Here is a 25,075-nt window from a genome sequence, read left to right as displayed (position 1 = left end):
CAAGCTGCTCTAATGGAGGATTCTCTGTTTCACATAAAAATGTCTTTTTCACCCATTAGCCTGGATTGGAATTTTTGAACCTTATTTTCAACCTTTTCAAACCTAACCTATCTGCACAGAAATGTCTTTGAAAACTCATAATGTATGTTTTCATGGAAAACTCATAATGTAAAATCATACAATTGGGAAATAACACTGCCGATCCAACCCATCACAGCTAAAGTTCAAACACCGCAGCAAATTCTAAACCATTAGGTGTCTTAGAAAACAAGGTGTCCACCATTATCTGGATGACACAAGCTCTGCAGCACAGGAGTTAGTTGAATTAAGATGCATTGACAACTCCCTAACTTTTGTAGGTATCTCTCTGAAATGGGTCAGGCTTTGTCCTCTGAGAGAGCTGCTATGTTTAGGAAAGACAACTTGGCCAAAAAAGAAAGGAAAAGAAGGAAAAGAATTAGATAGCTAGATAGCTAGAGAGACAGACAGACAGACAGACAGACAGACAGACAGACAGACAGGCATAGAGAGACACAGAGAGAATAAAAATAAAAAACCCTTTGATGAAAAAGGAAAAAAAAAAACCAAAATCATCCAGCACAAATATCACATTTCTTTTGGTGAACTTTGGCAGGTTTATCCCCAAACAGGAACAACAACTCACTTGTGATTCTTTTGAGAAAAAAATATAAATTACGCTCATTTACTTATTTTATGGATAATAAAGAAATCATCTAAAGATTAGAAAACACTAGACAACCCTGTGACCTGTTGGGTCATCCTTTGAAAGAAAGGTAGTGCAATTTGATTTGACCAGAATGAACATAAAATTTAAGCTGACCATATTTTTTTACCCCAATGCTGGACTGTCCCATGATCATCTAAGAAGAGTGTATTTCCTTAGCAGAAAAATAATTAAAATGGGAACAAATTTCAATAATAAGTCAAGACGTACTGTAGGAGATGACCAGGCTGAAGCCATGGGAGGGGTGGCATGCATCATAAGCCATGAGTCCCTTGAATGCCTACTTAATTCCTACTTATTTCTCTTGACTGTTAGTAGCTCAGATTTTTGTAGACAGCTTAAGCTTGCAATAAATCTTTATACTTATTTGAACTGCCTGCATTTCCTGATTTCACAGGAGTTTGAGCTTATTTGCTTATCTAAACAGATAAATAGAATGATCATGGGTGGGGGAAAATAATGGAAGCAGGAGTAACTTCCAATTTCCTGCCAGCTTCCCTGACGATTTTGTTTGTGGGAAGCTAGCAGGGACTGTGGCTGTGGGGATGCTGTAATGGCCACAATTTTGCAAATAAAAGTGGTCTAAATCTCAGGGAAATTTCAATCTCATAGGATTCCACATTACTATGCCTACTTTGGTTAGCATATTTTAGGTTCCTTGATTTAAAAATGTTATGGTATAATGCACCATTTGGGCTAAAGTGAGGGAGCAAACTAACAAACAGATAAACACAATGAAGTTTTAGTAGTATATAAATGGTGAGAGGGGATTAGGATGTAAAGCAGTGATTCTCAACCTTCCTAATGCCGCGACCCCCAACCATGTGGTCGTAAGTCGATGACTACCTGTATTTTCCTGTGGGCGGGTCAGGAGGAGGCATGCATGTTCCACCTCCTCTCCTCTGGCTGGAGCGCATGCTGGGCAGACTGAGAGTGCACGCAGGCCATTGCCCAGGAACCACCTCGGCCCGGGAGCGCCGTGCATGCATGGTGCCGCCCCTGTGCCGGCTGTAGCTGGCAAGCGGCAGCGATGGTGCAGGCCGACCACCAGCTGGGCCACCAGCTGGCCCAGCCCAAGGGAGGTAAGCCACCCACCAGGCCCCACGCGCACCAGCAACCCTCCCTGCGCCCGCCACTGCCCCGCTAGCCTTACCTTGGCCACCGTACATTCGGTGTGGTGGCAGGCAGGCTCAGGCGCTCCTGGGTGGCCATGGCATGCGGCAGCAAGCGTGCAGGGCGACTACTGGCTGGGCCACAGCTGGGCCAGCCCAAGGGAGATAAGGTACCCGCCAGGCCCCACACATGCCAGCAACCCTCCCTGCACCCGCCGCTGCCCCGCTAGCCTTACCTTGGCCACTGCATGTTTGGTGCAGTGGCAGGCAGGCCCAGGCGCTCCTGGGTGGCCATGGCACGTGGCAGTGAGGGCGCAGGCTGACTGCCGGTTCGGCCACCAGCTGGCCCAGCCCAAGGGTGGTAAGCCACCCACCGGGCCCCACATGCGCCAGCAACCCTCCCTGCGCCCGCCAGCCTCCCACCTCCCTCCCCTGGCCCTCTTTTATTTACATTTAGTAGTTGTTCAGCAGGGAGGGGTGGAAACGTCCAGAAAGCTCGCCTTAACTGCAGACAACTTGCAGCATCTTTTGCAGACTGGGACTTTTGGCGGCCTCAGCAGGGCAGAGACAGCCTGGACAATTCCTATTGGCTTTTGAAAGCCAATAGAATTAGACTCTATTCAAAAGAGTCTATTCTATTGGCTTTCGAATGCCAATAGAATAGAGTCTCTTGAATAGAATAAGAGGGAGTAGCACAGCTAAGGAAAAGGGGAAAAAATGGCAGACTGCGTTGTTTGGCGACCTCCCGTGAAATGGTCGTTTGACCCCAAATGGGGTCGCAACCCACAGGTTGAGAACCGCTGATCTAAAGCAAGACTGAGCAACGCTCTAAGGTTAGGAAAATTAAATAAAGGGTCCAAGACTAATTTTGTTGTTTTAATCAGCTGTACCTGATGACAGAATTGAAAGCATGCAAATTTTCAAAAACAGTATGCCACAAGATTAATACTTATGATTCCTACAAGCAAATGACAAAAACTTTCTAATTTTGAGATGGATTCTGAAAATATACATAGTGAGAGTGATTTTAAAATTGAGATAATTAGAGTTTGAATTCCTTTAAGAATATATCCATCTTTCACAGAAAAGCAAAAATATGAAATGTAACTATAACGTTGCCTACATTTACCCCCATTGAAAAAGATGAATCACTTGGATGTGTAGTTTTTATTAGTTCAACAATGCAGCCAAATAAGGAAATAAAAACTATGAGCTGGTTTTCATCTTAAAGAAATTATTTTGAAGCGACTGCATACTGTCCAACTACTCTGCATAAAATGAAAAGAATTGCTGCAAACAGTCACTGTGAATCTTGCTAACACTAGAAAAAGAAATTGTGGGGTTATGTTTTAGCCCTAACAATACTATACTCTATTGTACTTTTTCCTAATAACTGGAAAATTATAGTGCATAATGTGCATTTGACATGTAAGTTTCACTTACAGAAAAATCTGAAATGTTTTATTTATACAATTTGGGGACAGAATTCCATTTTAAATGTGTTTATGAGAACATGCAGAAAATTTTATCAAGAATTTTCAATCATGGTCTAGAAGATAATTATTTCAGGAGTGGGGGAAATTAGATAACTTCATGTAGCCACCAAGATTTTGTCACAGAATTTATTTTGTTACTTTAAAAAAAAAAGTAATGTCTCATGTTGTATTTTGTTCAGTCTTTGAAATCTTTTGGTCTGGCTTCATTAATATATCTGAAAGAACTATTAAATCTAGTCATGCAACATTTAGTCATATGGATTATATTTACTTGCAGAAACTATTCTCCTGAGCTAAAGTGACATTTTTTTGGCTTGATTCCATTACAAATATTGAACTGTGGCATGAAACAAGTATGAAACATAAGATAGAGCAATTCAAGGCTTTCCTTGAAAAAAATGAATATTGTTAATAATGATAAGGTAGCAACAGTGTATGATCTAATCAAGCTTCTTCTTTTCAATCTAGAAATATTAGTGTAATATAGTGATTATTCAAAGAATGGGTTAGAGCAGCGGTTCTCAACCTATGGGTCGCGACCCCATTTGGGGTCGATCGACCACTTTTCGGGGGTCGCCAAAGGCGGCGATCCACCATTTTCTCCCCTCCGGGGGCGGCGCCGCGCATGCGCGCCGCGCATGGGAACGGCAGCGCACCTCCAGGGGCGGCGCCGCGCATGCGTGCCACGCACGGGGCGGTGCTGTGCATGCGTGCCGCGCACGGGGGCGGTGCCGCGCATGCATGCCGCGCATGGGGGCAGCCCCGCGCATGCGCGCCACGCATGCGCATAACGTTTGTGTGACGGGGGTCGCCGTCACACAACCGTTGAGAACCGCTGGGTTAGAGAAAGCTGAAAGATGCAGCAGCAGAACAGGTCACAAGTTAGAAGAAGTGGATATTATAAACATGGCTTCACATTACAATCCAATTTATACCGAACATTTAAATGTGTATATCTGTATACCAACTCATATTCCTCTTGATCGTTTTGCTGTATAGAAGAACAGTATTAGAAAATATTTTACAATAAGTATAAAATAACAAAAAATAATTATATTATTGAATGTTTTGAATAGAAGGACAGTTTTGGTATAGTGATTAAAGTGCTGTCCTAGAAATCAGGAGACTGTGAGTTCTAGTTCCAATTTAGGCATGAAAACTGGCCGGGTGACTTTGGGCTAGTCGTTCTCTCTCAGCCCAATCCACCTCACAGGATTGTTGTTGTGGAGAAAATAGGAGGAGACAGGGGTCGCTGCCTTGAGTTATCTATGAAATAATAACTGTGGAATAATAATCTAATCAATCAATTAATAATACTGGACAATATCTAAGTAGGAGTTATAAAGTTTAAATATAACGAAGATAGAGTTTAAGAGTTTAAATCAGGCACAAATTATTTATGAACCAAGAAATATCTCATACTATTTTGTTTAACTTCTACTTGATGCTGCTAGGATGAAATAATGCAGAAAAACCTGAGGTCGAACCTCCAGTAGGGTAAATTAATTATTCAGAGAGGGCAAGTGGGGCTTTTAAGTGATCCCGTCTGACTGGCAAATCCTACAGCCAGAAAGAGAATGAAAATATTTTCTCTGCTGAACATTCCAATGCAATCTTTTAAGTGGTCTTTTATAGATTACACTCATTATTGAATTGAATAACTTTAATTGCAATACAGTGGCTAAAATGCAAAGGCTAGAATTCTGGCCACTACCAGCACCAGGTGTTCAAGTATAAATCTAAATGAAAAACTTTACTTCCTCCTAGAAATTTAATTCATAAATTAAAATACATATTCCAGTTCATTCCTCTCTGGGGTAACCCAAGCTGTATTCCATACAGTTACCCTAATTAGGCCAACGGAAGTGCAACATTGTTTTCTTAATTACAAAATCACTTGGGAAATTGCCTCCAACATAAAGCGTACAAATGTGTAGGGTTCAATCCATCAGTGTCAATTATTTCTCTCCTGTATTTTTTGCTGTTAGAGCTCAGCTGCAGACAGGCCAAAGGCCACAAATCTGAAGACAATCTAAGTTAGAAAATAGGTAAAGGAGACAGATAATAGGTTGAGTTTAAGTTAATCTGTATCTTCATCATGAAGCTGTAATACTTTTGTAGTAAGTAACGCAACAGCAGCTGGATCTGAACCAGTTCATTCATTGGAAAGCAGAATTTTCCTATTTAGTTCTTGGAACCAAGATAATGTATTACTGTACAATTTTCTCCATTCATCCCAAGCACAGACTGAATTTCCTTGACATGGAGCTAAGATGGCATGGGCAGAGGGAATGACGTTTGGCAACAATAGAAATGGGGACATGATAGCAGCACAGAATGTTGTGTGCAGCAGACAACAACAGCTGAGCTTCTCTCAACAGCCTGAACTTGACAACATAATTTTAATAGTATATTCACAAAATTTAGCTACTACATTTTCAAAGAAGTCAATGAGAGTCAAAGGACCATCTACTGTACATAATATGATAGTACTGACTCCAAATTACATAAAAATCATAAATGTAAAAATCCCCACAATATCTCAGAACTGGAACCTATAGTTCCAGAGATGAAATTATAGCAACTCATTTAACTCCTAAAATAAAACTTTATTATCCCTGTTATCTCAGGTGATGTAGAATACTTAGTCAGCCTTCTTATTAATCTTGGGATGGATGGAAGTCATGTTCAATTCCACATGCGGTAGCAGGATATAAGGTAACACCCATGGCTCTCTTTTCTGAGAATTTGAGAGAAGGCAGATTGTATATACTATTCTGATAGAGCTCACAAATGCTATGGAAATCTAGCTGATCTCCTGAGAAAGAAGAGTAAGATTTTGCAAAAGATCTCATTCCCATGGAAAGTCTGGAGATATTTTAATGAATCAACAACCATAGCATAGTTCATTGCAGTGAAGTCTCACTGGGTCTTCAATAATACTTTTAGTCAGTAGTGGGATTCAAAAATGTGAGCAACCGGTTCTCTGTGTGGATGCCGCTTCCGGAAGACCATTCTGGGCCTGGGCAACAAAAAATTAGCTACCGGTTCTGTTGAACTGGTGCGAACTGGCTGAATCCCACCACTGCTTTTAGTTCCACCCTGAATCTCCTGCAATATGGCTACCCATGGTGCTGATGAAAAAACTAGGATTACCTAGCTAGTTGAATTGTATCAGACCCATGCTGTTACCAAGGAGCACAGATATAGGCCACTGGTAGTTAATGCATATATTTGTGTTCCTTGTTACACATATATGCCTTTATTTATATATGAACATATATAGATATAATATACACATAGATGTATTCATAATATAGAAACCCACATTTGAAAAAACAATATGAAACTAGACTATTCATCTGAAGCTTTTTCAATGTCTTCAGTACAATTTCTGGAAGTAAATTTTATCTACCACTACAATTGATGAAGTTTTTGATTAAAGCTCTACTATTTTTTTCCCCTCAGAATTCTTTTAAACCTTTTTGCTTGCTCATGAATACTGGCTGATTTTTTTTTTAAATGAGACTTAGTTTTCCCTAATCAAACATAAGAAAAATAATTTTAAATAGCTATTTAAAGATTAACTAAAGGAGTTTGGGGAGCACTACATAGAGTACTACTAGAGTAAAAGGCCTTGATGGAAATCTATCCAGCTCACTCGGTAAAATGGTACTTTAGTGAACACATAACATTTTTTTTTCTTCTGGAAAGAACAACCTTTTTCAATATCCAACCTTCCAAAAATACATAGAACAGGTATTTCTAAGAGAAACAAATTGTTGATTGATTCTCTTTTCCCCAGGTGAATTCTTCCTATCTCACTTTTGAAGTAGAACTGAATCTATTCAGTAGGATTGTGCAATGATCCGAATTTGAAAGGTCAAATGTTATTTTGAGTGTGAATGAGCACATATATAGCACCTGTCAGGAACACTAGAGACCAAATGCTTTTTCTGGGGTTCCACATCAGCTGCAGAGGGTGGCCACATCCACCCAGGAAAAGATGAAGCTGGAAAGATTGATATACATACATGAGGTATGTAAAAAATGTAAGGAAGAATATTTATTGCCCTTCTTCAATTATCCCCTATCAACTATTTTAGAGTTACAACAAAAAAATGCTTTCTCAAAATACTATTTTTTCAAAGTATTTCCTACAGTTTGCTTCCTCTCGTGAGGACTGAATCAATTATCTTTGTTTTCTTCTTTACCTAACTGTAAATGTTAATTATATCGTACAGCTAATTTAAAGCTGGACATCTTGTGAAACAAAATTAATTAATTCAAGTCAATAGATATTAGCACATTCACATATATAATGGTAGCTAGTCACATAAAAAAATACAACTTCAGAAAATGAGTAGAGAAAAATAATTAAATGCATGGCTCCCTTAAGGTGTGGTAGTTTTAAAATTAAGAGCATGAGGTTCAATTCTCCAGTTTTAATTTCAGTCAATGACTCAGGGATACAGTCAGGAAAGTTTGTCTACATTTAAAATAAAGAATAATGGTGTACTAGATAAGATTTTCGAAAAATACTAATATAATATATCTGAACAGCTTTATAGAGGAAAGAACTATATGCAAATTAATATTAACAGAACAAAACATTAGTTGAACAATATAATATCCAATTGTGATGAATGTGTAATCCATGAAGCTTCCACAGTCTCCATTGTAGGGGACCTAGATTTTTTTAACATATCACAGTAGGTAATGCCACTGCATCTTTCTTAAGTCACAGAAAGAGACAGACTTACTTGTTGCTTGGATTGAAAATCCTTGAAGATGTAACCACTGTATTATGCATTTGCTATAGTTATTAATAATTTGTTGTTTATTGACCACTTCTTCAGTTATGACAGCACTGAGAGGTACTTACAATCAGTTCTTGAAATTCTAAGCATCCCACCCTCCCCACAATCACTTGGCAACTGGCTTACATTATGATGGTTGCATAATGGTCATGAGATTGCCATCTGCAACCTTCCTTGCCTGCTTCCCACAAGCAAAGTCACTGGGGAAGTGGGTAGGGAAGGTTGCAAGTTACTCTGCTAAATCACTCACAGCCTCCCTTACCCAGCAGCAGCACCTCCCCCCCCCCCACTGCACACATGCTGCACTTTGTGGTACACCCAGGCCAGGCATCTTTCCCCACCTGGTACCAGCCACTTACCTGCCTGCCAGCTGACCTATTTACAAGCCACCTAGAATTTGCTTAATTACCTACAATCATTCCGTAACAATGGCAAATACTACAATTGCCATTGCTAAATGATGAAGCCATGTGATGTTGCTCTTTACAACTACATTGGTAGCAAATGAAAAATTTGATCCCAGCTATTGTTGTTAATCAAGGACTATTTATATAGTACAAAAGTAAGTTATCAATTTGTTCCAAGTTCTCTTCAACAGACGTTGAAGATTGCAATAGGGAAAAATAATATATGGAAAGGCTATACATATATTTAATCAAAATTTGAATGGAGGTCAAAGGTGACCACCTATTTCTAAGCAAGAAAACCACTTCTGTATAACACAAAGATGCATATCTTGTCCTGAAATACATAAAATACATAAAATAACATATGAAAAGGAATTAGCTTCAGCTCAAATTCTATTTATAGACAATACTTACAAATTCTTTACGTCAGTAATTCCTCGAAAAGCCTTCCTAGGGATGCCTTGAATTTGGTTTTCACTTAAGTCCCTAAAAATAACAAACAAACAAATATTGTGAACTCATTGAAAGTGACTGAATTTAAAAAAATTGGCATAAAGTGTGTTCATAACTGCAAATTCGTGTGACATGAAGAGGAAGCATAATGAAAATATTAACATACTTTTAAGATGCACTGAAATGGTATCTATGCAGAATTTTATATTTTCATAAATCACACAAGAAAATACTTGGACTGTTAACACAGTAGCTGCTAGTGTGCACCAACTACTATTACGTGTATGCATTTCAAAATAAATATTGCACCAAATTGCCCTGAAATGGTTTAAATGTACTTTTTAAGTCTGTATTTTAACAGTTCATATCTTTATTATCTTAAATGTGGGAATAAACACTGGAAACTGAAAATAAGAGAGGAAATAAGCAACTAAAATATAGTAGAAAGGATAAAATAAGAAGTAATACTATTAGTATATAGACTATGGTGCAATCTCTACATATTAGTTCAAAACCATTTCAGGTAGATGTAGATAACACTTGCTATAAGTGCACACTGCAGATTTATTAAAGCGAGCGATTTCATAAAAATTCCCATTCCCTATTCCATCTTTGTCAGATGTCAAAGAAATAAGTAAGCATCATATTTTCCCTCTTATTTTGCTTGATTTATTTGGTCTTATATCTATAGGAAGAGATATTCATGAAGTTATTTTTGTGGCTACTTTTTTTTTACAAATCCTTCATTTGGTGAACAATACAGAATAAAAATATAATGGAAAGTTATATTCTGGTTTGGCAATTGTGAACTTTGTAATCAGCATGTGAACCTAACAAAATATTCCCCACCACCAATGCAATTAACATTGGCTAAAGCACAATCAATATGTTCACAAATATTTTGTGCCCAGGAACAGAAGAAGAATAATGTCAGTAAGTCCTAAAATGATTAAGTATTATTATTATTATCATCATCATCATCATCATCATCATCATCATCATCATCATCATATGTTCTTTCATATGTTTCATAATATTTTCTCTACCTTTGTGAAATACCATAGTCACAAGAAATAGCTTAGAAAAGCACAAAATAAGTATTCAAATATATGACAAAATGAAGAAAATTGCATTACTATTATTAACAAGCATTGGAAATGCTCAATTTTATAAAATTGTGGGATATTGCATGGAAATCAAGGACAGTAGATACTATCCAAATTTTATATGCTTTTTAGAGATGTATACAATGTTCAGACATTCCAGATAAGTAGCATTCATTAGAATGCACTCTGTGGAATTTCTACCCCTTTGAAAGTGAATTCTCTATTGTGCCATGAACCTCAATCAAATTGATTTTATTGAATAATAAGCATTTTGCCTCTGAATGAGAGCACCACACAGAAAACCCACACTGACATGAGAGGTCATCTGGGTCACCAAGAGCTTTCTTCTGTTTTCCATCAGGCTGATGGTCCATTCAGCTCCCACCCCAAATGTCCTTGTCAAACTAATTCAATTTATACTAGTCATCTAGTCTACGCCAATCCTTTTGGTAGCTGTAATTGTTTTCTCAGACAGAGAGACAGGCACACAAATGGTACACATAACAATGCTTTATTGTTTTCAAAATGATGTTTCCAAACTTATGTAAGTACTTCAGGACTTCCCCTAGTTACGAAATATTCACAGGGAAGATATTTCAACTTTCTATTCATATTTATCACTAATGACACTAGTATATTAAATGCTACATGATAGGCCTTTGATATCAGTGAATATGATAAGTATCATAATCTACTGAAAGTAACTCAAAAAGAAGCAAAAAGTTAAGTATTACAAAAATAATGTCTGGAACATTAAAGGCTAATAACAATCAAAGTAAGCAGCAAAAGAGAAACAGCTGGACTTGAAACAGGAAAATATCCGTTCCAAAAAAATTAAAATTATAATGATTATTTAAATAAGTTCCTTATTGCTTCAAGTTGAGTAGAAAGACATGATTTAAAATAATGTTTGAGAGATTCTAGCATATTAAAACACTTAATAATTATTATTGTCTCTCTTATGGCTGTCTTCCATCTTCCTATTTGCAAGAAAATAATCTTTTTAATAATAAATTAATACTTCTGCTTTTAATTTGTATTTTCTTTATCTTCTGTTGAAATACTCTTGTCAGGTTAACAGCGAAGCCACTCCAAATTTCCAATATGTATTTCATAAATATTTCTCATACTCTGATAACCTGGAAGCTTTAATGACGGTATTTTAGCAGTGTGTTTATACCTGACAATTAATTCAGTACAAACAAATGATTAAAAAGGACATTGATTTTTGCATGATGTTTGAAATAACTACAAAACACATTATGGAGTGATTTTATAAAACAAGGGAAGGTGTGTTTTCTTGGGTCCATTAGGGAACTGCATGGTGGTGAAAAAAGTTAAGATAAAGATATTACTGTCAAAACATCTCTTTACCAAGATGGAAATCTTGGAGGGAATATTTAGTGAATGGGAAAATTTGGGATGCTGTTTTAGGCTTGAACAACAGTTCTATTAAAGATACAGAATCCAGCCATTCTAACACTGATTGACTTAATCATTATGATTAACTTTTCTGACCTAGGACTTTTGAACAATAGAATTCTCAATCTTGCTGGAGTCAGTTGTGGATATGCTAAACATATAAACATTTAAATACAGACTTTAAAAAAGACCAATTTCTGACACTTTAAATATAAATTTCCTTGTCTTCTATCAACATACAGTTTTCACTTAATGAATATCAGCTGGGTTAGCTCACTGTGATTAGTATAATATGGGAGTTGTGGAGTTTATTTTATTTTATTTTTTTTCATCTGGAATATAGTACAAGTTGAACAGAAAACTGTTAATTTTTGAAAATTTAGGAAATGTTGCTGACTTTACAAAAAAGCAGCAAGTGACCTACTGCATTCCTAATTAAATAAGTCTAAAATAAAACCTTCAATTTTCAATATTAGTAGTACCATACTGCAGCATAATAATGTTAAAATATCAATGTTCTTGAATATTTATAAGCTATTCCCATTGCAGAGTACTCCTCTTCCTCCTCCCCCACACACAAACATTTTCTGTGGACTGTGGACTTTTTTGGCTTGTCTGTAACTTTATCATGACAAATAATTACATCACAAAATTCACAGATGGTATTAGCTCTTCCATGGCAACTGCTTTGTATAATGTGAAGCAATCTACTAAAATGTCCCTTCCATTGACATGAGTTCATTTCTGAGTCCATTGCATAAAGTACATTTGGGAAAAAGAAAATTAAACTGTTCTTACATCAGAAATATTACAATTTCTCCAAAGCACAGCAGTAAGATTATGAAAGCATGAAATGGAATCTCCCCCGTATATGTATATGTATATGTATGTATGTATATACACACACACAAACATATATAATAACTCATTATTATCAGAAAAGCAAAATTACTTCCCTTTACTCCATGTAAAGTAAAAGTATCAAAATCTGCAATATTTTCTTCCATTACTTGATTACCATAAATAGTAATAGTTTTACCGTTATAACTATACAATACAGCAGCTGGAATAGGTCACGGAGATTATTTATGGCAACTATTCTCTTTATGCCCTGCATTCACCCTAAAACAAGCTAATTAAAATCTAATCAGATCCTCCCAATTAGAATCTTGATATAATCTCATTCATTACCAGCAAAATGGATTCTATTTAACATATTTCTTTTTTGTAAGACAGGGGATTAACACCTGGAAATGCAAAAATAAAAATAAAAAAAATAGCCTGTTTAAGCAGTGGTGAAAAAACAACAATTTACTACAAGAAAAAAAAAATATCTTACTTGATAAGAAAAATCAAGTCTTGATGGATATTTGGCCCTACTGCATATCACAAAGATTGTATAGTATGATTAGATTCAGAATTTTCACTTATTGGCTGACCAAAAAAAGTGTGGGTATGTTCTTGCTATATAAAAGCATTAAAGTATCTCCTGACATGTTAAGGTTTATTCTTGCAGAAGACAAGGGCAAAACTCTGATCAATCAGCAAATGTCTTGGCTCAGCACTCCGCAAGAATATTTATTTACATAAAGCACTCCCAAAAATTAACTAGACTCTCTTCTGAATAGCCATCAAATATGTTATTGGATTGCAGATTGACAATGTCAGTTCACCCAATCAAATTAAGTATAAAAAAGAAGCTGAGAGCTGGTAAGAGGAAATGGAGAATAGGGTTTATTTAAAAGTATTCATAAAAGTTTACATGTTTCAATTACTGTAACTTACTACAAATTGTATACAGGATAAAAATAGCTGCTAAAGAAGTAACTGTTCTCACCTCTAGAAAGATTAAATTGTACCTATAGGATTAATCTGTTTAAAACTGTTTTTGAATGTGAAAGAGTTACTTACAAAGAATTAGCCTTCCTAGCTATTTCTTTGCTGAATACTCATGTATAACATTCTTAATTAAAGAAGAAACACTTTTTGAAACTTTGGAATATTAATCATAGAAGGAAGAAGGTTTCCAGTAAATCCTTAAAATATATGCTGTACTTAATAAGCCTCAAGAGGGGGCAGTGACTGGCCATCATGCCTGGGGATGGAAAACAAGCAAGGTCAAGATATGATCAACCTTGTGGTCTTAACCCATGAGTTTCAATAGCATGGATGTGGTTCCCATCTTGAAATTTTTGATCCTCCTGCAGAACCCCTGGCCTGCTGCATGTTCAGTCAACTTTGTGGACTATTTTTTTTTTCCAACTCAAAGACAAATTTCAAAGGAAAGTTTACATTACAGATATCTTTATATTCCTTCAGTATCACTAGATTCTTGTTTTTTTCTCAAATTACAGTGTGTTGACAAATTTCAGTGCAAAGCTTACATGCTTATTAATCTCCTTAATATTTCATCTTAGAACATTAATCTAATAAGATTAATCTAATAAGATAAGGACAGGAAGACCTGGAGGAACGTTGTCCATGGGGTCGCGATGGGTCGGACACGACTTCGCAATTAACAACAACAATATAAAACTATCATTTTAAAAGAAAAGGTTTCATTTATAATATTCTATCATAACACTGCTAAGGAAAACTTCATTACGATTTATCCTCATTCCACACCATGAGCAGGAAGCAGAAAACGGAAGTTTATATGCCTGTAGGTTGGAAGTTTGAATAATACAAGACACACTAGATAAAATATATCTATAATTTCAGGTTATGGTTAATCATAGTCTTGACCAAGGTTAACCATGTCTGATCATTGATCTAATCAACTGGGATTTGCAATTAGCAGAAGACAATAATGAGAAATCAAGGTTTGAAATGGTTTGTAAACTATGTTTGAGTTGTTATTTGCTTTATGTCTAAATTAACAAACCATTAATATGGTTTGTACAACACATTTAAATACAATTTGTTTAAGCAAGATACAGACAAGTTTCTGACTTTACAAAACACACTGAACCACAAAGTAACTAAATCATCTATTATGTAATTGGCAAATTTTCAAAAATTAACAGTTTTCTGTTCAACTTGTACTATGTTCCAGATGAAAAAAATAAAATAAAATAAACTTTTTTTAGGATCAGTATCATGATTTGCAGTTTTACACAGGGACTTAAGATCATGCACTGCATTAAAAAATAATGTGGTTTGCTTGTTTTTGGCTTAGCATTCTGTATAAATGCAACCATTGTGGTATACACATTTGTGATTCATTTCATCTTTATTCAATAAACCACAGCTGAATAAACCACAGCTTAATGCATCATATGATGTGGGCCAAAAATTCTTTTTTAGCTTTTGTTTTTTATTATTGTTTCTGGGTCAACCAGAATTTATTTTTCCACCAATTAAGACAATTAGTCCATTCCCTGAATTCTGGGATAAAAAAGAACTATTATCTAATGTTAATTCCTAGCTTTTAGGAATAAAATTGCTGAGACAGGAACCATCAGAACTTTGGCTCAAGAGAGGCTTTCTATCATCATATCCGAGTGGGCTCCATCGATCTTGAAAAGATTTTTGACTTGGAAGAGTGGGAAAGAGCATAGACCAATCACCATAAAAGCTTTAACTGCTGTATATTGCACTAGACATTACACTAGACACTTGTTTTAGTATTGCCTTGTATAGCGACCCTTCACAGTTATGACAATGATAGAAAAGTAACTTTGTGGCTAATCTTTGCACTTAAAACCTTTGCAAGCTTGTAAAGAAAAGGAAAACTGAAGTAAAATCATTAAGTCCTACAAGGTGCAAGGCTTGACAGCAAGATCTGCCTATCTCTTTTCCCAAGAGAAGAGAACCAGAATCACCTATGGCTGCAGTGCCTCTTCTATTCACTTCCTGTGACTCATCACTCAAATTGCCATTGCTTCATTCCAGTGGTGGGATTCAGCTGGTGCGCACCACTCCGGCAGATCTGGTAGCTAATTTTTTGTTGCCCAGTCCCAGAATGGACTTTCAGAAGCGGCATCCACACAGAGAACCGGTTGTTCACGTATTTGAATCCCACCACTGCTTCGTTCCATAATTACAGGAACCAAGTTACAGCCTACAATAGATGGACTAGGAAACTGAAATGATGGAGCAACTAATGGGAAGAGAGAATCCCAGAACTCATAGCTGTCATCATAGCAGTCCTGACCCAAAACCTGGCAGCCATTTCTGAAGAAGCACTGCAGCTTCTGCTCTCCTCTGATGCTAATTGCCTGATTAAAATGATGGGAAGCCAAATACATTTACTGCCTTTCTCACTCGATGGGAACCACAGTATACTTGAGACTTGAAAAGTTTCCCAATCACTGAATCTGAGTAGAATTCATAATTGGAGTAAAGAAAGAATGAACTGCAAAGTGAGCAACACTATTTCCAATGAAAAAAAAAAATGGACAAGTAATTTTATAACAAGTCAATAGGCTAATTTTAATGTCCAAATCAAGAAAGTAGGGCTAACTATGAAATCCATCATTTCCAGCATAGTTAATGGGAGTGAGAGTATGTTGCTGACTTTGAACTGGATCAGGATTTGGGCTGGGATAAAAGAAGCTAAAATGAACACTTTAAAGTTTATTAATTCTGAGTGCTGTTAAAAGACCTCATATGATTTATTTTTATGAAAGCAAGTCTGCTTAGTTATCAAAGGAAGAATGGAGGAGTAAGGGCATCTTTGGGAATTGGAGGTGAGTCAAAAAAAGTTATCATGCACATATTATTGAAACTCTGTCCTTTTGCTCATGCATATAACTTCAATGGATGTACAAATAGGTGGGGCTTTCATCACATGATTCCAACCACTATTTTGACTTTTGGACCCGTGTTCTACAAAGCCTGATGAGTACAAACAGGAAGAGAAGACATCACTATTGTCTTTCATTTAATTCCCCCCCTCCCAACAGTACACAGCCACAGCCAGGCATAGCCACACTTCAGGGATTTCAGGAATTGTCCTCAAGATAAATATGAACAAATGGAAAAAAAAGGATTAAGTGGTTTATAGTTCCAGACTCAGAGAAGAAGGGAAAAGAGAAAATTGGGAAATTGTATTTGGAATAAAGTTGGAAGACAGAATCCAGAAATTCCCAATTTGTTTAGAGAAAATGATTAAATTAATACATTTCAATGGTTTTCCAGGGTTTAAAGAAAATAGAAAATATTCACTAACCTGGAAGAATTAAAAGAAGAAAAAGTCCACAGAATTTATACTCTGGAACGTAGATCCATATATACATTTTAGCTTGCAAGAAGCAGTTATCAATAGCATACACTTTCATTCTTGTTTAATTTTACTGAATCATGTCAGTAGGTCTTCTGTCAACAAGCTAAATCCTGAATAAGATATTAAAATTCTTGATAATCAAGATTAAAAACATGTCAGACTGATATCAGATTCATATCATTATGATCAAGCCACTACAATAATCAGTACAGTGGCATCAGTATAGAAAATTACAATCAATATCTACAAGGGAATCTTTCATAAATAAATAATAAACAATAGCAATACTTTATCTCCCAAAACTACAGAGACAGAAAGAAGAATGTTGATGGTTTCATTTAGTTTTAACTGTGAGATAAATTTTATTATGGTCCAAGACCAGTACAAAAGTAACTTAACCAAACATGATACAAAAGTACAAGCTACTAACAGTTTAGTAGCTTATTTCATGGTATCCTTCTGTTAACAAGTCTGGATATGACATATCTTTATGGCTAAGGTATGCAATTTATCAATTAATGCACATGTGGCATTATGCCAAGGTTGCTTTCTTGTAGGGTTATGCACATACAGTGGTAACTGACAAAGAAGAAGAGAAATGCAAATTAATGGCAAAGAAAGAGAATTCGTAAGAATCGACCTATTAAATCAGGTTGCGATTGGTTAAACTGGTCTAGTATTTGGTGTTCATAGAGTGGCCAAACAAATGCATTCTAGAAGCTTACATATATGGCTAGGAAAGTGCCAACCTTTTTCATCGTCACTTCCTAGCAGCTTATACATAAAGCATGTTGCTTCTGATTCCCTGCAAACTCTGTTTTTTCAACCCTAGAATTTTTGAAATTCTCTTGCTTCAACTGGAAATAAGGATATTTAGTAATTTAAAGGTCCATGGACAGTTTTTTTAAAAAAATCTGGAATTTATGAACAAAACACAGTGTGCCTATTAAACTAGAACGTGTGTCAAAGTTTAGAGCTAATTGTACATTAGTTTTTCAACTATCTTCTTCCCACAGAATATTAATGAGAAAGACACTCTTGGGAACATGTCTTTTAAGTTTCTTACAGGGATAAAGAATCTCAGCATACCAATTTTCTCAGTGAAAGACTTATTTTAAATTTTTTAGATACAGTAACTGCTGTCAAAGTTTAGGAATAAATAATGAAAAAAAGTGTTAAAGGCATAGAACAGAAAACAGGTATCACTGAGCAAGGAAACATGTGCATAAAAGTCTTCTGTGGCAGTGAACTCCTGCAAAACTCCTCTTAAAAACTGCAAGCAACTTTGAAATGCACAAATAAAATTTCCAAGCACATACTTAATGTTCAAATGGCAAGATATATTGATCTGCTTCTCATCTGTAAGTATCTTAAGCGTACCCAGAAGACTATTTTATTTAATTAAGTGGATATATATATATATATATATATATATATATATATATATATATATATATATATATATATATATATCTCCCCAATTGATCATAAGAGAAGCTGACATATATTTGAGTCAGGCATACATCAGCTCCATTTAATGGACCTCCACTTAGGAGAGTGGTTGGCTCTAAATCAAGGTAAATGAGAGCAAGTACTCCTCTGGGATGGTAGGACTCAGCCAAATCTATAACATTTTACAGGTTTTTTTTTAAAAAAAAAACTTTTAAACTAGAAAGCATATGGAAATTAGATAGGGAAATGTTCTCTCCTTGCACGTTTCAATTAAGAATGTCAATACCTTAATTAAATTGCTCAATCTAATGAGATTTATACCAATGAATGTGTTTTATACTTATAATAGCTTTTTTGGCTGCTGTTCAGAATGTCAGATAAATTGTGAGAACTAGGATTAAAAAGTAGAAATTGACATTCTGATCCAAAGCCAGCAGTCCTTCAAGATTCATTTTTACATTTCATTCATGTGATTTTGAAGAATTAATGAACCTTGTAATAATTTTGTCTTTTTAAAGTCAGTTTATTTTCCAGTTCATCTGTGTTATCTATTTCTCCACTAAAGTAGCACTATTACTAGAAGATATATTTATATAATAATAGGAATTTTCCCTTTTATATCCTGTATTTTTTTCTTTTTGCAGATTTATTTCCTAATGAACAATAAACTTCGCTATTCCAACCTTTCCTTTCAGAATATCATTACTCAAGTCTTAAAAGAGAGCAAGAATTTATTAAAGGAAAAAAAAACTACTTCAAAGCTTTTTAAACATGTTTTATTTTCTTTATACACTTACAAAGTTCTCAGTAATAATATACTTTCCCTTATAAAGAAAGTAACACCATACTTTTAATGATTCATTCTCAGTAAAAAGAGAAAATACATACAGTATTATTATCTTCCTCATTCCAATGCTTGCTCTTGCTACATTGTCAAGAATATTTTGATACAAAAGTGTGCAATAGAGTACCATTTCATATCTTATATGCTGACTACTCTCTTATGATTGTCCTAGTAGACAATTATTTAAATATGAGCCAGCAGTGTGTTGCAGCTGTGAAAAAATCCAACACAGTGCTGGGCTGCATTAACAGAGGGATAGAATCAAGATCACGTGAAGTATTAATACCACTTTACAATGCCTTGGGAAGGCCACACTTGGAATACTGCATCCAGTTTTGGTCACCATGATGCAAAAAAGATGTTGAGACTCTAGAAAGAGTACAGAGAAGAGCAATAAAGATGATTAGGGGACTGGAGGCTAAAACATATAAGGAACGGTTGCTGGAATTGGGTATGTCTAGTTTAATGAAGAGAAGGACGAGCGGGGAAATGATAGCAGTGTTCCAATATCTCAGGGGCTGCCACAAAGACGAGGGAGTCAAGCTATTTTCCAAAGCACCTGAAGGCAGGACAAGAAGCAACGGATGGAAACTAACCAAAGAAAGAAGCAACCTAGAACTAAGGAGAAACTTCCTGACAGTTAGAACAATTAACCAGTGGAACAACCTGCCTCCAGATGAGGTGAATGCCAACTTTATTATTATTATTATTACTATTATTATTACTACTACTACTACTACTACTACTACTACTACTACTACTACTACTATTATCGATCATCGCACAGTCAGCCAGATGTTCAGACTGGATTTGGCATTTTGTCTACCTATCGAGTCCTTACCCAGGACTTGGGATAGGCAGATGTGGAAGTTTGATGGTATTACAGATATTGTCGCAGGATGGAAGCAGTAAGGCCGCCTTTTGCAATTGACTAACAGCGAATTTGTCAATGCCAATGGTGTTCAAGTGGTGCTCCAGTTGTTTTGGGATTGCACCCAAGGAGCCTATTACTATTGGTACTACCCTTGCTTGCTTTTGCCACAGTCTTTCTATTTCTATTTGTAGGTCTTTGTATTTTGTTATCTTCTCCAGTTCTTTCTCTTCTATTCTGCTGTCTCCAGGCACTGCCACGTCCACTATCCAGACTTTTTTGTCTTTCTTATCGACAATTGTTAAGTCTGGGGTGTTATGTTGCAGGTGCTTGTCTGTTTGAATTCTGAAGTCCCAGAGCAGTTTATTTTTATCATTTTCTATGACTTTCTCTATTTTATGATCCCACCAGTTTTTGCTTACAGGCAAATGATATTTTTTGCAGATCTTCCAATGCACCATTGTTGCTACTTTGTCATGCCGCTGCTTGTAATCAGTTTGTGCAATCTTCTTGCAACAGCTTACCAAGTGGTCCACTGCTTCTTCAGCTTCTTTGCATAGGCGACACTTACTGTCTGTTGCTGTCTTCTCAATTTTGACTTTGTATGCATTTGTCCTTAAGGCTTGGTCTTGTGCAGCCAGAATTAGTCCCTCGGTCTCTTTCTTCAATTTTCCTGCTCTTAGCCATTGCCAGGTTTTATTATTATCTGCTTTCCCAGCTATTTTTTTCATGTATTGGCCATGTAGTGCTTTGTCTTCCCATGCCTCTATTCTGTTCTTCATTTGGTCTTTCTTGTAGGCCAGTTTGGTCTCTCCAGTAGTTAGTAAGCCTTCCTGATATACTAATTTCAGTGCATCTTCATCATTGTTCTTCAGATATTCTTCCAAAACCATTTTTTCTTCTTCAACCATCTGATGTACTTGTAGCATTCCACGCCCACCTATTTGCCTTGGTAGATAAAGTCTATCAATGTCACTGCGTGGATGAAGGGCATGATTCATTGTCATTATTTTTCTGGTCTGCCTATCCATTGCTTTTAGTTCTGCTTGAGTCCAGTCCACTATTCCAGCTGTGTACCTAATGACTGGGATTGCCCAGGTGTTGATTGCCTTTATGGTATTTCCTCCATTGAGTTTGGATTTTAAGATCTTCTTCACTCTCTTGATGTATTCACCTCTAATCTTTTTCTTGACTTCAGTGTGCTTGATGTTGTCAGCTTGAAGGATACCCAAGTATTTGTAGTACTCTTCCTCATCCAGACTCTTAATGTTATTTTCGTGGGGCATGTTGATTCCTTCAGTTTTCACTATTTTTCCTTGTTTGATAGTAAGTGTGGCACATTTGTCCAAGCCAAACTCCATTACAATATCTTGGCTATATATACGGACAGTGTTGAGCAGCGATTCTATTTCAGATGATGTTTTTCCATACAGCTTCAGATCATCCTCTTCTTGTTGGACTTGATCTGTAGTAACAGATCATTATTTCTTTGTTTTCAATCACTGTTTATCTGCGACGGGTAAACATCTTTTCTTCCAGTAATTCTGCAGCTGCTGGCCCTGGTTGCTCAGCCAACAGTCCTGAGTCCTGTAACCCATTTTTCACCAGATATCCAGGAACTCCGATATCTAGCGTGGACCTTGTTAACCCGGTCGACGTCCGAGCCGGTATGGCATTCTGCAATTTACCTCTCACCATATTTTTTATGGGAGAGACACTCTTTGTCTGACTCCTCTGATGAGACCTGTCCAGTATGGTTGAACCTCTGGCATAGCTCTCATCTTCCTCAGAGTACACAAGCCCCACAACCACGTCAAGGTAGTGCCTCACTGGGGGAGTAGTGCCTCACTGGGGGATTATTATTATTATTATTATCATCATCATCATCATCATCATCATCATCTTACTATTGTCAACAATGTAAAATAGCCATTTTAAAAGAAAATTAAGAATGGTTATTATCCATCTGCTCCAGATTATCACTTATTTTATTCTTCATTGTTCCAGTCTATATTCATATGATGAAAGATGGCATATTATGCCATTGAAAAAGAGTGAGGAAAAGGAAATAGAAAAGAGAGAGCCTTATTCTTTCCAAAAAGAGATAGATTGATGAAAACTTATTATTAATTATTTCATAAATTGTAAAAGGTTTTTTAAAATTTTAAATAAGCCTATATTCAGTTCTGGGAAGTTTGGGGAGGGGGGAGGGGGGTGGGTTTGGGAGAGATTGGGTGAGGGTTGATTTGTAAAACTTTTAAAAAATTTTCAATAAAAAAAAAATACCAAAAAAACCAACTTATTTTTCTGCCTTACATTTTTGCGCTCCTCAAAGTCTTTGAGAAAGACTTGGATTATTTATTTGTAATTCAATCATTATTAATTGTCCTGATTTTATTAAAGGGAAGACTCTTTATCATAGGTTTAGATTCCAATGTTACTTGAGTAGAAATGAATCCATATATGACAATGTAGGATCACAGCAATGTAAGGCAATGAAAGTTGCCATAACTATTGTAGATTTTGAACTAGCTGCATAGCAATCTATTTAATTCTTAAACAACAGACTACTTTGATTAAGCAAACTGGAATGTTTGTTTCCTGTTGTTTCTCAAATGAGAAAGTAATGGTAATTCACAATACATATTTCATAAGGGGACGATAGAGATGAAGAAAGCCTCCAAAAAGAACAATTCATGTTCAGGAGTATTCTTTTTTTTTTTTTTGCCATAATCCATAGATTCACACAGCCATGCTGTTGGCTATGGTACTGTGAAGCTTCCAATATAATAGAGATAGAAAGTGCAATCATGCCCTGCTTTGTTAATAATAAGAAAGAAGCCTTTCTGAAGGAGAACAGGGCACTTAATCCCTATTCTGACTATCAAGCTGAAAGAGAAATCAGTCAAAATTCATTCCTCATGGCAGAGTGAAAAATCTACAATGGGATGACTAAAGAAGGCCCTGAGGCTAATGGCAGTGGAAAAAATCTGATTCAGCAGATGCAGCCATAACCTACGGAGGGGAAGATGGTGATCTGTGGGATAAAGGAAGGAACTATTCGAATTCTCTTCTTCCAAGACTGACTCCTGTACTTGAAGAAGAGCTGATTAGAATTCAACAGCGTGAATTGAAGCTTTCTTTAATGTGATCAGTAACAGAAAGGTTGGCGATAGCCACTGTGGAGATGAACTTGGGGCTAAGGAAGCCATAACTGGAGATCTCTTTCTTCTTGCCATGATTAAATTTTGGAGGAGTTGTCTTCCTACAAGACTTTGAGTTAAGAATACTATCATTTTGTCTTTTTATAATTTGGCACTGCTTTTGCAACATGAATAAGGGTTGTTTGTACTTTACACCTTTTTCTGACCATGTTCAACCAAAAGGGCAGCACCAAGAAAATACAGTCCAATTGCCTGCTTAACAAAAATTTTCAAATTGCTAACTGGTGTGATAGCTGATGCAATCCAACAACATCTAGCTGAAAAAAAGCCCTTTCCACCTGAGCAGAAAGGAAACTGCTCAAACAGCAGAGGAACAAAAGATCAACTCCTAAATGACAAGATCATTTTGAAAAATTACAAAAGAAGGAATACCAATTTGAATGTAGCTTGGATTCATTACAAGAAGGCATTTGACTCCCTGCCATACAATTAACTGGATAATCAAGCGCTTAGAAATAACAGGAGTCAACAGAAACATCAGTCGCTTTGTGCAAAATCAATGATACTATGGAAGACAGAGTTGCTGGTCAATGGTGAGAGAAAGGGAGAGATTAATATCAAGAGAGGAATCTTGATCTGTCTGTCAATAATACTAGACAAGTCAGCCCAGGGTCATCAAACATGAAAAATATCTGTCCCTAGGGAAAACTAGTGAAAACTGAAGGAATCAAAATGTCCTATGGAAATAACATCAAGAGACTGGATGAAGAAGATCATTACAAACACCTGATGTCCTTCAGGCTGACAACATCAAGTAACTGTGGTCAAAAAGAAGGTTAGACATGAATACATCATGAGAGTAAAGAAAATTGTAAAATTCAAACTCAGTGGAGGAAATACCATCAAGGCAATTATAACAAATGTGTAACTCCAGTCATTAAATACATAGCTGAAATAGTGAACTATAATTAAGTTGAACTAAAAACCCAGGGTAGAAAGACCAGAAAAATAATGACAATGAATAATGTCCTTCATCAATGCAGTGATGCTGATAGACTTTACTTACCAAGGAAAATAGGTGGGTTGGAATGTTGCATGTACACCAGTCAGTTGAAGAAAAAAGATGAAAAAACAGTGGACTACCTAATCAGTGCAACAAGGTCGCACAGACTGACTACAAACAATGGCAAGTCAAAAAAGCTACAATGGAATATCTGCAAGAAACACTATTTGCTTCCAAGCAAGCATTGGTGGGAGAGCATAAAACAGAAAATGAAGAACCTAAAGCAGTGATGGCAAACCTTTTAGAAACCAAGTGCCCCAAAATAGCCCAACCCTGCCCTCCCCTGCTCCACCCCCTGCTCTGCCCTCACCCACAGGCCACCTACCACCTCCATGGCCCACTGCAGCAGATTATCCAGGTGGCCCTGCAGTGCCATAGTGACCACACCCTCTGCTCATCCCCCACAGCATTAACTGCACACAATGGGGAACGAGGGTGGAGTTGTGTCCCCACTGCCTGGTTGCCATGTCCTTGGCTGCACTGCTCTGCATGGGCCGCGCCCGGGGCGACTCTGCTGGGGGGGGCTGCTAGTGAGGAGAGGGCCATGGGGGGAGGCGAGGCTGGGGAGATGGCATGTGTGCCCACAGAGAGGGCTCTGAGTGTAGCCTCTGGCACACGTGCCATAGGTTTGCCACCATTGACCTTAAATGTATGCTGGATCTTTAAAAGCCAAAATGGGCAAGCACCTACCACATTACACTCCAGACTTAATAATTGTTAATAAGAAAGACAAAAAAAAAAGGTCTGGATAGTGGACCTGACAGTATGTGGAGACAGCAAAGCAGAACTGGAGAAAAACAGAAAATAAAAGTCCTGCAAACAGAAGCAGAAAAACTGTGGCAAAAGAAAACAAAAGTAGTATCAACAGTAGTAGGTACCTACCTACTTCTGAA

At 36.7% G+C, this 25,075-nt stretch overlaps 1 protein-coding gene across 1 annotated transcript in view; it reads right to left on the bottom strand.

Moving 5' to 3' along the window:
* The window catches only part of SLIT3 (slit guidance ligand 3), a 567,201-nt gene that overhangs the window by 250,300 nt on the left and 291,826 nt on the right, over positions 1-25,075 (bottom strand). Inside the window, exon 5 of the mRNA XM_039353305.1 lies at positions 8,995-9,066. Coding sequence (XP_039209239.1) covers positions 8,995-9,066 — 72 coding nt within the window. The remainder of the gene's footprint in view (positions 1-8,994; positions 9,067-25,075) is intronic.

Source organism: Crotalus tigris, unplaced genomic scaffold, assembly GCF_016545835.1.
Source record: "Crotalus tigris isolate CLP2741 ecotype Arizona unplaced genomic scaffold, ASM1654583v1 scf7180000017568.12009008, whole genome shotgun sequence".
In the NCBI taxonomy this organism is placed as follows: domain Eukaryota; kingdom Metazoa; phylum Chordata; class Lepidosauria; order Squamata; family Viperidae; genus Crotalus; species Crotalus tigris.
This window is presented reverse-complemented; position numbering and strand designations above follow the sequence as displayed.